At 46.5% G+C, this 15,060-nt stretch overlaps 1 protein-coding gene across 1 annotated transcript; it reads left to right on the top strand.

Moving 5' to 3' along the window:
* Positions 1–5,276: 5,276 nt before the first annotated feature.
* On the top strand, positions 5,277–14,819 carry TNFSF13B (TNF superfamily member 13b). Its single transcript, XM_056856726.1, has 6 exons — positions 5,277–5,591; positions 5,949–6,039; positions 11,924–11,980; positions 13,580–13,692; positions 13,778–13,928; positions 14,701–14,819. Exons 1-6 carry the CDS (start codon positions 5,277–5,279, stop codon positions 14,811–14,813), a joined length of 840 nt encoding a protein of 279 aa, XP_056712704.1. The 3' UTR covers positions 14,814–14,819.
* Positions 14,820–15,060: the final 241 nt, after the last annotated feature.

Genomic DNA, 15,060 nt, shown 5'->3' on the forward strand with positions numbered 1-15,060 from the left:
AGAGCGCCTTCAAATAAGGATAGGGGAACATAAAAAAAGGCTAAGAGCTCCACTTCAAGCGGAGCCCGCAAGCACGGTGTGGCTTTTAGCCGGACGCCTAAAACCGGCCCCATTACTTCGGTAGCCGAGAGGGTTAAGATTGGCGCGGCTTCTAGCCAGGCGCCAGGACCCCAGCAGCGCGGTGGTTCCTCTCAACGCGGCTTCTAGCCGGGCGCCAGGACCCAGCGGCGCGACGCTTCCTCTCGCTGCCACGACATCTACAGATACTAAAAGAAGCTGCGCGGCTCCTAGCCGGACACCAGGGCATTGCAGTGCGGCTCCTAGCCCTTCTTTACCAGCGCCCCTGCAATTCCTCCCCCCTGGAGCACAGATGGCCCTTCAGCCGACTACCCCCAGAGGACAGACAGCCCTTCAGCTGACCACCCAAGATCCCGGGTCGGACCTTCCAGCGCAGACTATGACCCCGGGTGGAGGTCATGCAGGCCTCCCCGGCCCATTCAGTACACAATCTATCCGCCTCCCAAGATCCCCTGGAGGGCTCTAGCCATGATCATAGGGATTCCCATATAGGCGGGAGGCATTCAGGAGCCACGAAGCCCCCTAATATTGCCTCTTCATCCAGGCACTCGCAGGCTACCTTATCCCCTGACTCCTCAGACTCCGAGGGGGCGCGGGAGGAGGGAGAGTTTTCATCCAAAGATGACCTCCCCACCGTGGAGGAGAAGCAGCTTAGATTGTTCGCCCAGGAGGACTTTCCCGCCCTTCTCTCCAAGGCCTTGGCAGCCCTAGATCTCTCGGAGACCCAAGCCACTGAGCCTGAGAACCTAAAGGGGTCCGAAGAATTCTTCCACAGGCATTCTGTTCCATCCAGGACCATCCCGGTCCCTGAATTTTTCTTGGACTATTTTCATTTGTTGGTGTTTTTGAAATGCATCAGTGACCAGTGCTTTTGCCCAGCAAGGCTTCTGGTCGACTCTTGGAGATTTGATTGGCTGTGCAGATGTTTTGAAAATGTTGCTTTGGCAGCAGCTGTTACCACAGCACAAGGATCCGCATTGTGTTACTAAAGGTCAACCGTGGCTGTCATTTTGTGGTTGGCTCCGCCTCCTGCGGCAGCCATTTTGTTGCTGCGCCCACCATGCCGTGTCAGAATTCCCAATGTGCCCGCGGTCTCAAAAAGATTGGGGACCTCTGAGCTAGAGATACAGCAATTAAATACTGAAGCAACCAGCAGAGGGAGCAAAATGTGTGGGAAAGGGGAAAAAAATGCAGTACAAGCAACAAAAATAAGATGTGCAGAAGTCTTCCCTCCAAAGCTGCCATTTCCTCCAGTGGAACGGATCTCTTTACCCTGGAGATCTGTTGTAATTCTGAGAGAGCAACAGAGTTAGAACCTTGGGGTTGTCGACCCTGCTTAGATGATAGGGCCATCCTGCTTTTAAATAAAAACTGTGCCATGGCCAAACCTCAAGGCCTAGCCCCCTTGATTCTTCTAGATCAGTGGGTCCCAACCTTTTTTTGACCAGGGACCACTAGGACTTTTTTGTTCGGTGCAGGGACCCCAAGGTTCAAAATAAAAATTCTGAGAATTTGAAAATAAACTTTAATCATAACTGTTAGTTAAACATTAAACTTAGAATAATATTTGAATATATATATATTTATAATAGAGAACGTTTAATTGAAAATATTAATTTATTATGGGTTTATAACTTTGTTTCGCGGACCTTAATTTAGTTCTCGCGGACCCCTGGGGGTCCACGGACCCCTGGTTGGGAACCAGTGTTCTAGATAATTACCAATCTACGTGGCTGAAGGCAGTCAGTGGCAAGTTGGCTGAGCTAGGCTTTTCCCCTCAGTCAGACCTGGAAATGCGGTATGATCAGGTGAGGCAAGTTGTAAAACAAAGAATGCTGGATACGGAGCACCAGAAAGATCTAGAGAAGGCACCGACTTTTCTATCTGCAGAACAGTCCAGATATGCAGTCTCTCCTGCTGCCTATCTCTCCCAATTAGAGATCTTCAGACACAGGAAATCATTCACCCTTGCTAGATGCCAAGCTCTTCTCTCTGTGGTTTTGGATGGGAGATATAGAAAGGTTCCCGTGGAGGATAGGGTATGTCCTGGTGCTTTAAGGGAAATCAGAACAACGGAGTACATTCTGCTGCCCTGTCCACTGTTCTAAGAGGTTCGTTCTAAGTTTATCTCCCCCTGGCTTAGTAGGCATCCTGGCCATTCAGGACTCGGGTATACTAAAATGTTGCTTACAGATGAAAATCCAACTAGTAAATATGCATAGGCTGATCACGGTGATAAACAACCATGTGTGAAATTGTAATATCAAATTTTAAACAAATTATCCTTAATTGCTGGAAATGAATGAGTCCTATATAAACTCAGAAGTGAGTTCACAAATTCATAGGTAAGTATACAGCATTCAATAGCTATGGTTATATCAATTGGTAATAAATTGATGTAATTGAGATAATATGAAGTCCTTGAAGACTCAAAGGCAAAGGATTCTCAAGATGAAAAACGGCCTTCTAGAAGAAATCTTCCATTTTGTCGTGTGACTTCATCAGTTTCCTTTGTCTCCTAACATTCATATGCAGCATATTTCCATGTAGCTCTCAGATTACAATCATTCCATGTCCTTAGTATTGTTCCATAATAGGATACTAATCATTCACTGTGGTCAGCCTATGTATATTTACTAGTTGGATTATTTCTTGTAACATAGAGGTGCTGTTTTTTCATTGTATAGATAAAAATCCACTGGCTACTGCAGGAACGGCAAAGTTTTGTGCAGCGGCCTGCAGAATCTGTCAGACGCTGTTGAGATTGCCAGTATGACGACAATTTTAATGGGTAGTATAAATTGTTTATAATAATTTTGCAAATAACTATTTCACCATTTGTGTAAACCTGTGGTTAGAACGTAATACCATGGGTTTCAGTGGTAAATTGTGAAGAGCTGTTCTGGTCTATGAGTGTTTTAATAAAGATTGTTTGACTGTGCTATGGCTTCTGCCAACTTGTGACAAGCACAGTCTCATTCTTTTTTACAAAAGTAAAAGCCTGAACAAGTGAGGTTGAAAACTGTCCTCACCCACAGCCATTTGCATCTGATAACACTTTAGACCTTCAGGGTTGATGGTACAGCCAAGGTAACTCCAAGCGCAGGGCACTGCAGTATGCAAACACTTTCCTGGCTCCCCCCAGAGCTGTAATTCCTCAGCTCCTGCCTATTACTTTGTGTCTGGTGTGCTATGAAGTTAGTTAGCAAACAAAAAATAGCAGAAAAAATCAAGCACTGCTTATTAATGCAATAGTAATCTTATTCATTTTAGGCATATATAATATTCATTCCATAAAAGTGCAATAATATGCAAAAGAATCCAAAAACAATTTGTTGCACACGTTGTTAATGTCACAAGCATTACATATAAGCCAAAGAGTCCTGTGCGAGTATATCGCTAACTTGCATCAAGGAGACGTCGAGATGTAGTCACGTGTGAGTCAAGCCTTTTGTAATGTGTATAACAGGTTTCTTCTGTCGCTGTTACTTGGAGTATAATAACTCATCAATCACATGAGTGGCAATGGCGTATCATATCAAATAGAATACAGGGTGTCGGATGGATCCCTGTTTCAACCACTAGACGGTCTTCATCAGCTGCCAACTCGGGCTGTATAGTAACACGCTCCTCCGTTGGATGGGATCAAATGTCCTTACGTTCAGGGGACTAAGAAGGTCTGAATGAGATTATTTGAGATGTCAGGTGTATGATATGTGGTGGTCCAATCCATATTTTGGGGTGCAGAGCTCCAGTTCCTTATTCGAAACCTCTTTGCAATACAGGTTTCTGGAGTGGGGGACCCAAAAAGAAGCCAGTGGTGCCCCAACCAGTGTTTGGACCGGGCATCACTGTATGTCTTCTTGGAGGGGACAGTCTCTGGAGTGCGGGGATGTGTCATTTGGGGTGGTCCAAAGATTGTTTTGGGGTGCAGGGTCTGTATGTGTATTGGTGGTGGGGGCACCCCACTTGGGAGCAGCTGGCACAAGAACCGGACTTTGGACCAGGACCCAGTATGCACCATCTCAAAGGGCACAGTCCCCTGAATGTGGGGGTGCATGATATGTGGTGGTCCAATCCATATTTTGGGGTGCAGAGCTTTTGAATTGTCCTCAAAAACATTCAGGAACTAGGAAATGTGAATAAGAAACTGGGAATAGGGAACAAGATGGATTGACTCAATAAAGGAAGCCACAGCCTTCAGTTTGCAAGATCTGAGCAAGGCTGTCAAAGATAGGACATTTTGGAGGACTTTCATTCATAAGGTCGCCATGAGTCGGAAGCAACTTGACGGCACTGAACACACACAATAGGGAACGAACTGGGAATAAGTAACCAACTTCAGCCTCCTCTAGGAGGCAACATTGGGGGAAGGCCTTGGCCTCTGTGCTCCAGAATAACTGGTTGGCTACTGTGTGAGACAGGATGGTGGACTGGATAGACCACTGGTCTGATTCAGCAGGGCTCCGCTTATGTTCTTATCTCAGAAATTGAAAATATCAAAGCCACAGCATGTTTGGTATGTAGAATTAATTGACAGTATTGCTAAGGGCCTCTCACTCAAACTGCAGCCTTTGAAGTAAATAGGGTTGCCAGGTCCCTGTTTGCCACCAGCGGTAGGTTTTGGGGGCAGGGTTTGGGGAGGGGAGGGACTTCAATGCCATAAAGTCCAATTGCCAAAGCAGCCATTTTCTCCAGGTGAGCTGATCTCTACCAGCAGGAGATCAGTTGTAATAGCAGGAGATCTCCAGCTAATACCTGGAGATTGGCAACCCTAGAGGTAAATCAGAATGCAAAACCATTCGAAGTGTGCAGCCCAGGTTGGCATCTCTGAGCACGAGGATTTTTGAACAACAGCAAGGTAAAAATGGCATCAATCAGTCAATCTTTATTAAAAAATAGTCATAGACCAGCACAGCTCTTCACAATTTACCCCTTCAAAATGGCATAAACTGAACCGAAATTGAAATGAGGAAGGTGGGTGGCGGAACCACAGAGACAACGGTCCTTGCCAAGCCACAGAGCAGGAACAGTGTACATGGCCTATAATGTTTGCATCAGGAGAGCCGTGTGACAGGAAGCTGTGTGCTGCGGGCAATTTTTGGCTACTCTGTCTTGGATGCAGAAGGCAAAAGATATTCCTCCCCAGAAGGAGAAGCAGATGAAGTTTCCCACCTGGCTTTGTTAAAGGAGGAGTCATGAAATCGATGAGCTACACTCGAGGAAAAGGCAATACCTCCTGCTCGTCTCCTCCTGGGAACAGCTTGGATCACCGGGGGATGCTCTTACTGGTCTTGCTGGGGTTTGTGACGTTTGCGTCATCCTGCTTGACAGCTGTCTCTCTTTACCATGTTGTTGCATTAAAAGCAGAACTTGCCCTTCTGAGCAGCAAACTGAACTGCAGGGTCCAGACAAGGACATCGTTTCCCATGTCGCTGGGGCCTCGGGACAAGATCCAGGAGCCCAAGGACCTGGTTCCCCGCTTGAAGGTGGCCGAAGCAACTTCTCGCCAGGTGAGCTGTAAGGCTTCCAGGAACTGGTTTCTTTTATCTGGGATGACATGAACCACTTGTAACCACATGCCTTTGTTTTGGTTTGGAGCGGCGGACTCTGATCTGGAGAACCGGGTTTGATTCCCCACTCCTCCACATGAGCGGCAGAGGCTAATCTGGTGAACTGGGTTTGTTTCCCCACTCCTGCACATGAAGCCAGCTGGGTGACCTTGGGCTAGTCATACTCTCTCAGCCCCACCTACCTCACAGGGTGTCTGTTGTGGGGAGGGAAGGTGAGTGTAAGCCAGTTTGATTCTTCCTGAAGTGTTAGAGAAAGTCGGCATATATAAACCAACTCTTCTTCTTCTTCTTGGCCAGGGAATCTTGTCTGGATTGCATCAAAGCGGTCAAGAGATAATATGGAGCAGAAACAGAAGGAAAAGGTCTCCGCTACACGTCAGCGAAGCAGGTGAGTGAAGAGATGTGAATAAATACTGAGAGGACCCAGAGAGGATTTTTAAAATTATTATTATTATTATTATTATTATTATTATTATTATTATTTTGCCACTAAGTCACAGCTGACTTATGGCGACCTCATACAGTTTTCAAGGCAAGATATGTTCAGAGGTGGTTTGCTGTTGCCTGTCTCTGCATCATGCCCCTGATATTCCTTGAAGGTCTTCCATTCAAATACTTCCCAAGCTCGAGGCTGAGAGTGTGTGACTGGCCCAAGTTCATCCATCAAGTTTCCTTGGCAGAGTGGGGATTTGAACTTGGGTTTCCCAGATCCTAGTCTGACACCTTAACCCCTACTCCATGCTGGCTCTCAGAGAGGATTATGGGACTGTTTATTTATTTTAAACATTTTTTATGCTGCCTGTCACCCAAATAGAATAAGGATAGTGAAAGGAGCTGCCAGCTTGGAAGGGTTTAAGAGGGGAGTGGACATGTTCATGGAGGAGAGGGGTATTCATGGCTACTAGTCATGATGCATACCTGTTCTCTCCAGGATCAGAGGAACATGCCTATGATATTAGGTGTTTTGGAACACAGGCAGGGTAATGCTGTTGCAGTTGTCTTGTTTGTGGGCTTCCCAGAGGCACCTGGTTGGCCACTGTGTGAACAGACTGCTGGACATGAGGGGCCTTGGTCTGATCCAGCAGAGTCTTTATGTTCTTATAAGCAGAGGTATCATGTGCAGTGAGACTGAAGAATCTGCTTCTTTGAGATTGTGCTGCAGATCCCAAAATCTCATAACAAGCAATCTGGCAGTGCTAAAGCTCACTGCCCCATTTGCTGGTTTTATTTTCTGGTACCAGTGTAGTGACAGCCATCTGTACTGACTGAATGAGAAAATCAATGTGGAAAAAATTGAAATATTATTCAGTAAGGCCGCTTTCTTTACCATAAATAAATGAAAATGAACAAACGATTAAAGTGCGCATGAACTGAATGTCAAAATTAAGTTACAAGGAATGAAGAGGGTTTCTCTTCGTTCGTGTCAAAGGACCCGCTAGAATCTGTAGATGGGAGCGCACTCCATGTTGGCTCATCAGAACGATGAATTGATGTGCAAGAAACGGATGTTGATCAGCATGTCAGCATAAAAACAATCTGTACTTTTCTGGGAAACAAGACCTGCATCTGGCTTGTCTGGCTTGAATCCCAAATTTCCTGATGCTTCCATCTGCCGTAACCCACTTCTGCTTCCAACAGCTGCATTTTAAGAGAGCCACCCAGGGCTGGTTCTGCAGCCCAGCTACCGCTTGGAGCAACAGATGTTTGAGGTGGGGAGGGGCCGTAGCTCAGTGGTAGAGCATCTGCTTGGCATGCAGAAGGTTCCTGGTTCAATCCCTGACAATGTCATGCATTCACGTGTGTTCATTTGATGGGCATCCCTCCTGGTTTGTGCTGCTGCTGGCTTGGCATGGACCAAGAATGTGAGAGGCACACCTTGCTTGGGGAGGTGAAATGCCTTGAACCCGCTGTGGGGCAAATTCAGGGGATTCAATCAATCATCTTTAGTACGGTCATTGACCAGCATTACGAACAATAATAAAATCAGTCCAATTTAACAAAATTTAGTTTATGGGAATAAATTTAAAATTTGACCTTTTAAAAAAACCATTTAAGACCGTTTAAAATGTGACGCAACTATAGTTTTCCAGATCCTACTTATCAAAACACAAAATCTGGCAACTTGGCGTGATGACTGAGAGTTCCTATCTGATACCAAATAGTCCAATTATAGTCCAATTTATCAGTTTCACCAAAAATCCTAACAGATTAATAATTTTTAGTATAGCCTCCTTGTAGTAAGGACATCTCAACAGCATATGTTCTATTGTTTCTACCTCATGTAACGTGCATGAACACATCCTTTCTAAGTACAGAATCTTCTTAAATTTGCCTTCAAGCACCACGAAGTGCCGAACACCTTGCAAGGGTAAATGGTCTTCTAGAATTGTTAATTTCCAACAAGGCCAAGTAGGCTGAATTCAGGGGATTTAGATTAGCCAAGGAAGAATTTCACAAATGGTTGGATTCAAACCAATTTTTTGTTCAGTATTTACACACACACATGATAAAATGAAGAAATTGAAATTGTTCAAGACTTTCTATTCCTTTGGTCCACCATCAACCAAAAAGGAGACTGCAGCCAAAAAATCAGAAGGAAATTGAGATTGGGAAGGGCAGCCATGAAGGAGCTAGAAAAGATTTTGAAGTGTAAGGATGTGTCACTGGCCAACAAGATTAGATTAATTCATGCCATCGTATTCCCTGTTACTATTATGGGTGTGAAAGCTGGACATTGAAGAAAGTTGATAGGAAGAAGATAGATTCCTTTGAAATGTGGTGTTGGAGGAGAGTGGTACAGATACCATGGACTGCCAAAAAAACAAATCAGTGGGTTATAGATCAAATCAAGCCTGAACTGACCCTAGAAGCTAAAATGACTAAACTGAGGCCGTCGTATTTTGGTCACATCATGAGACGACAAGAGTCACTGGAAAAGACAGTCATGCTAGGAAAAGTTGAGGGCAGCAGAAAAGAGGAAGACCCAACAAGAGATGGATTGACTCTATAAAGGAAGCCTCAGCCCTCAATTTGCAAGATCTGAGCAAGGCTGTCAAAGATAGGACATTTTGGAGGACATTCACTCACAGGGTCGCCATGAGTCGGAGGCGACTTGACGGCACTTAACACACTCACACATGATAAAATTGACTTACAGGAAAGGATTGCAAAGAACGGATGTTAACGGATGCTATGAAAATAAATTTGAATGGGGGAACCGTCTTCTGTTAGATTTCAGTTGGATTATTTGGAGCTAACTCTTCTAGTCTGAACAAGACTAAAATGGAAGGTCCCCCCCATGCAGGAACACATTAGCTAGACTGGAACAAAGATGAGTAATAACGGAGGAGCCTGGTTTGTTGAAATGATTGGTCCGTTCTTCTAAGAGTGGAATGAATCCAAACCCCTTATGTTGTATTTGTTGGTGAGTAAGGGGCAGGTTGCAGCCCCTCTCTTTCGGTGGGGTATTTGTACAAGTTCTTAGTCCTAGCAACATGCTGGTCCTGTGGCTAAAGTTGTCAGCCTCCAGGTACTAGCTGGAGATCTCCTGCTATTTACAACTGATCTCCAGCCAATAGAGATCAGTTCACCTGAAGAAAATGGCCGCTTTGGCAATTGGACTCTATGGCATTGAAGCCCCTTCCCTCCCCAAGCCCTTCCCTCCTCTGGCTCCACTGCAAAAACCTACTGCCAGTGGCAAAGAGGGTCCTTGCAACCCTACCTGGGCTGATATCTGGCTTAGCTTTGTGTATTGAGTGTCCTTTTTGCAGTGTTCCTGTTGCCCACATCCACTCCTCTGTGCTCTTGGCCCATTTAACACCAGGGCAGCCACCTTACCCTCTGAGAGACGGGTCTCTTGCCTCGACTGTCAGTCAGTTGCAGAGTTCTGTGTTCTGACATGACTGCCTACGTGGACTGGGAGAAGATGGGGCCGGTCACCTTTGACTCTTCTTCAGCTTCTGAGGGAACGTTCCAACTTGCGTTGTTCCTTTTGCTGCAGTAATATTACAACACCAGGGTTGGGCCTGAGCGTTTGGGGTGCCAAGTTGTGTTCCTCTCCTGCTACACCTTTGATACTGCTACACCTTTGATACTGCCAAGTTGTGTTCCTCTCCTGCTACACCTTTGATACTGACCAATGATTGCCCCTATGCTGCCATTGCTGCTGTGCCAACGCAGGGGTGATGTTTCATCAGCATCGGGTGCCCAGCGCCAGTGTCTCTTAAAAATGTGCGGGTGTAGGGCTGTTAGGTTCTGATCGGTCTCCACAGAATCATAGAGTTGGAAGCAGCCATACAGGCCATCTAGTCAGCCTAGAGCATCCCTGACAAGTGATTGTCCAGCCTCTGCTTAAAGACTGCCAGTGAGGGGGAGCTCACCACCTCCCTAGTTAGCTGATTCCACTGCCAAACAACTCTTACTGTAAAAAAAATGTTAATTAATAACCAGCCGGTACCTTTCCTCCCGCAGTTTAAACCCATTATTGCGAGTCCTATCCTCTTCTGCCAACAGGAATAGCTCCCTGCCCTCCTCTAAGTGACAGCCCTTCAAATACTTAAAGAGAGCGATCATGTCCCCCCTTCAACCTCCTCTTCTCCAGACTGAACATTCCCAACTCCCTTAGCCTTTCCTCATAGGGTTTGGTCCCAAGGCCCCTGATCATTCTCGTCGCTCTCCTCTGCACCCACTCGATTCTGTCCACATCCAGGTGGTGTAAGTTGACTGTGTTGCTCAGCTAGTCCCTAGGTGAGTGTCCTGAGGAGTACAGCCTTAGTCTCTTGGGATTTGCTAGATTTGAGTCACGTAGCACCTTAGAGACAAACACGATTTTCAGGGTAATAAGCTTTTGATAGTCAAAGCTCCCTTTGTCAGGTACTGACAAAGATTTTTTGAACTTCTGTTTTTCACACTTTACAAAATTATTTTGTGACTAGACTCCAGCTGTTTATTAGGGTTACCAACCTCCAGGTACTAGCTGGAGATCTCCTGCTGTTACAACTGATCTCCAGCCAATAGAGATCAGTTCGCCTGGAGAAAATGGCCGCTTTGGCAATTGGACTCTATGGCATGGAAGTCCCTCCCCTCCCCAAAACCCGCCCTCCTCAGGCTCTGCCCCCAAAACCTCCTGCCAGTGGCGAAGCGGGACCTGGCAACCCTACTGTTTGTGTGTCACAAGAGTCTTTGAAAGTGATTTATAACATCCAAAGTAGGGGAAACCCCTCACAAGCAGGGTCTTCATCCCCACCTAACTGCCCCCTCCATGCCCTCCTCTTCACACAGTAGCTGCTGCCCTCTCGCTTGCTTGCTGCAGGACCGTTACTCACAGCTGGCACTTTTCCCTCACCCTTGCGGTCTTGGTGGAGTGCTGTTAGCCTCTACCATCACTACTTCCTCCTCACCTCGTGGAAAGGAAGAGGGATCTATACTCCAGTCCCAGCTTGCTATGTTCAGGGAGAAACTCCTGCTGCCCTGCCTCCCAGACTTCTCCGGGTTGCCCTTGGGGAAACCCCGTTTACATCTTACTCTGGGAAATCTGGAATGAAATGTGGAGAACAGGTAAAGGTCCCCTGTGCAAGCACCTGGTCATTCCTGACCCATGGGGTGATGTCACATCCCAATGTTTACTAGGCAGACTTTGTTTACGGGGTGGTTTGCCAGTGCCTTCCCCAGTCATCTTCCCTTTACCCCCAGCAAACTTCCCCTTTATCTGCCCTGTGGTAATTGTTGTATGTTCTGTTGGGTTTTGTGGAGGGAGAAGGACTTAGCTTGGGACAGCTGTAACTGATGTACTCCAGCTCCCCTGGAGAAAATGGCAGCTTTGCAGGGAGGACTCTATATCATCACATCCCTCTTTACCTCCTTCCCCTCCCCAAACGCCACTCTCCCCAGTAGGGCTGCCAACCTCCAGGTAGTTGCTGGAGATCTCCTGCTGTTACAACCAGTCGATAGAGATCAGTTCACCTGGAGAAAATGGCAGTTTTGCCAATTGGACTCTGGCATTGAAGTCCCTCCCCTCCCCAAACCCCGCCCTCCTCAGACTCCGCCCCAAAAATCTCCCGCTGGTGGCGAACAGTGAGCTGGCAACCCTACTCCCCAGGCTCCACCTGCCAATCTTCAGATATTTCCCAATGCAAAACTGGCAACCCTCGACCCTCTCCTGAGTCCAGCTGTCACCCCAGCAAGGGTGCTCTGGTTTCTTCAGGAGCAGGGTCAAATTGTTTCAGCCCCTTCCTTATAATGTTTTCCCCCTAACTTACGATCTCTCTTTTTAGTCCTACAGCCGTGCCTGCAAATGATGGCCGACAGCAAAAGCAATGTTCAGCAACAAGGTAGTACGGCTCTGTCCATTCGGCTCTATCCAGCTTTACCACTTTTCGTGATTTGCTTTGCCCTAATTCTCTTGGCCGCCAGGCCAAACAGTGCCATCTTTTTGGACATATAAGGGTCCATATCCGATAACAAATAGATTAATCTGTCAACATCAGATGATAATTGTGACGCTGAAAGGATGTTTGCCAAGATCTTGTTCCAGGGCTCAGTGTATAAAGGACAGGCCAGGATGTAATGGGGATACGACTCTGTCTTCTCTTGCCCAAGTCCAGCCACTGACCTCACTGGCAAGCCAAAGACCAGACCAGTCCCCGGTGCCATTTTGGGTACTGCTGTGCTCGAGTACCATCCTAATCTGGTCACGTCGAGGGGAATTGTCCAGTTCCGCTGCCTTGCTTTCCCTTCAGGTCTAGGACATCCCTCCCTATCTTCCACTGTTAGTGCTGTCTCCATGTAGCCCTGGCAGGGTTCGGGCTATGACTAGGGTTGCCAGGCCCCCCCTCTCCATTGGCGGGAGGTTTTAGGGGGCGATCGCTTGCCAGAGAGGCCATTTGGGGTTTGAGTGCTAAAGCGGCCGCGGCAATGCGGCGCCTCTGGGAGTAAACCCGGAAGTGATGTGATCATGCCGTGCACGGCCATGCATGTGATCCCCGCTCCAGAGCAGCCGGGTGGATTGGCAGGCAATTGCCCGCCAAAACCACCCACCTGGCAACCCTAGCTGTGATTGATCTTGTTCTCTTTTATGTTATATTATGCCTGGTTCCACAATGTGAGGCCTTCCAAGTTTTCCCAAGGCTGCACTGAAAGTGAATCTTGGAGGCCTGCCAAACTTCCAGAATGGATTTTTGGAAATAGCTGTGATGGGAAAGGGGGGGTGTTAACCCCAGTGGAGCCACAGGAAATCTAGTCTCTGCAAGTTCTACTTGTACAGATAGAGTATCCCTTATCCGGACTGATCCGAAAACCGGACTGATCCGAAAACCGGACCCTCCGAGCCGGTATGCAGGCATATCTGTGCTGCCTGCTTTCAAGGTTTCCTCTCACCTAAAAAAGTAAAATACAATGTACTCTGCATTGTAGGTGGAGACGGAAAGCCTGCCGTTGTTAGTTTGCTTGTTGTTGCTCTCGTTTAACAGCGGATACAGGTATTCTGGTGAGATAGTTACACCTTTGCTTTCTGACGGCTCAGTGTACACAAAATGAGCCAGCTTCGGCCGGGGACAGTGGGTTATAAATCACAAAATAAATAAATAAAATTATTAAAAATGTTGTTTAAAATTACATTCAGGCTATGTGTATAAAGTGCATATAAAACATAAATGAATTTGGGGCCCATCTCCAAGATAGCTCTTCATGTATGTGGAAAAATTCCAAAATATTCCAATATCTGGAAAAATCTGGAAGACTGACCCCTTCTGGTCCCAAGCATTCCGGATAAGGGATACTCAACCTGTAGCTCTTTAGATCTTGTCTTTCATGTAGAAATTATTGATCTCCAGAAAGTATAGAGGCTATATTTTTCTCTTTCCCAAAGCTAATCCGGAAGGGTGTGTGTATTCAATTCTTCACAATTCATAAGACATTTGTTCTTTTTTTAGATGGTTCAAGTATAGTTCCGTGGCTGCTTAGTTTCAAAAGAGGAACAGCCCTGCAAGAACAAGGCAATAAAATACTGGTTAGAGAGGCTGGCTACTTTTTTGTATACGGCCAGGTAAAAGAACAATCAGTGAACAGATTTTCTTCAAGTCGCTTAAAGCATTCATAGAATAGTGAACAAGTCCCTCTTTGTCCTATAGGTTTTATACACAGATGAGCTGTTTGTGATGGGTCACTTAATCCAGAGGAAGAAAGCCAACGTGGTTGGCGATGACCTCAGTTTGGTGACGTTATTTCGGTGCATCCAAAATATGCCTCAGACAAATCCAAACAACTCTTGCTACACTGCTGGTAAATATGGTGCCTGTCGGGTCCCTATTGACAGAATGGTGTGAAAGGAGTGTGTAAGGGGGGGGATGTTAGACAATATATCACACTCTTTTTTCATTATTTGGGGTGGCTAGTGAGCTTGTGTGTGTATATGGGTATGTTTTGAATCACATTTTCCTATTGTGGTCACTGATTTCAGCCCTGACCTGGTTGGCCCCGGCTAGGCTGATCTTGTCAGATCTCAGAAGCTAAGCAGGGTAAGCCCTGGTTAGTACTTGGATGGGAGACCATGGTCGGTTATGCATGGGTACCTTCACTCACGTTGGCCCTTGGTCTTTCTCAGTTGTTCTTTGGAGATATGCATGAGTTTTCCCTCCATTAGAGATGACCTCGCTGCCAGACCTCACAAATCCCGGGACTTCCTATTCCTCTGTTAACCCGATACTCCCCTCTCCCCTGAGCTCAGCCCGCTTGAAATCTCCCTGCATAAGGCAAAGTGTGGGACACCCTGGCATCGAGGTCACCTCTAATGGAAGGAAAACTCATGCGTAACTCCAAGGAACAACCGAGACAGACTGGGGGTGAACGTGAGTGGAAGTACCCATGCATAAACTACCTAAATTGCTTTTGTTTTTCTCTGAATGTTGTAAGCCCTTTCTTTTATTAAATGAAGTGGCTGCGTAAATGGCAGACCCAGATTGAATGATAACTGCTACGATTTGTAAGTTGCTTCTGTATGATTGGATTTCTGTAGGCAAGCCTTGCCCTTACAGACATTCGGATCTCTTGGCAGGCATTGCGAGGTTAGAAGAAGGAGATGAGCTTCAGCTAACCATACCCCGGAGAGGAGCCAAAATAGCCTTGGATGGAGATGCCACCTTTTTTGGCGCAGTCAGACTTCTGTGATGCTCTTCAGTTTTCCGTGATAACTTCCCATCTTCTGATGCTCAGAACAAGCCAAAAGATGCTGCTTCAGGGTTGCTGGCTTTTCAATCGGTTGATATTTGGAGTACTTTTCTGCTTGATTGCCCTGACCTGATTGGCCCAGGCTAGATCTCGTCAGATCTAAGAAGCTAAGCAGCCCTGGTTAGTATTTGGATGGGAGACCACCAAGGAAGTCGAGCGTTACTACGCAGAGGCAGGCAATGGCGAA

The sequence above is a fragment of the Euleptes europaea genome, chromosome 10 (assembly GCF_029931775.1).
Source record: "Euleptes europaea isolate rEulEur1 chromosome 10, rEulEur1.hap1, whole genome shotgun sequence".
Taxonomy (NCBI): Eukaryota; Metazoa; Chordata; class Lepidosauria; order Squamata; family Sphaerodactylidae; genus Euleptes; species Euleptes europaea.

Bases quoted from the DNA above. Each gene is read 5' to 3' on its own strand.
- TNFSF13B (XM_056856726.1), top strand. From the start codon at position 5,277: ATGAAATCGATGAGCTACACTCGAGGAAAAGGCAATACCTCCTGCTCG. The intron at 13,693-13,777 runs GTAAAAGAACAA...TTTGTCCTATAG, and splicing joins ACTTTTTTGTATACGGCCAG to GTTTTATACACAGATGAGCT. The intron at 13,929-14,700 runs GTAAATATGGTG...ATCTCTTGGCAG, and splicing joins CAACTCTTGCTACACTGCTG to GCATTGCGAGGTTAGAAGAA.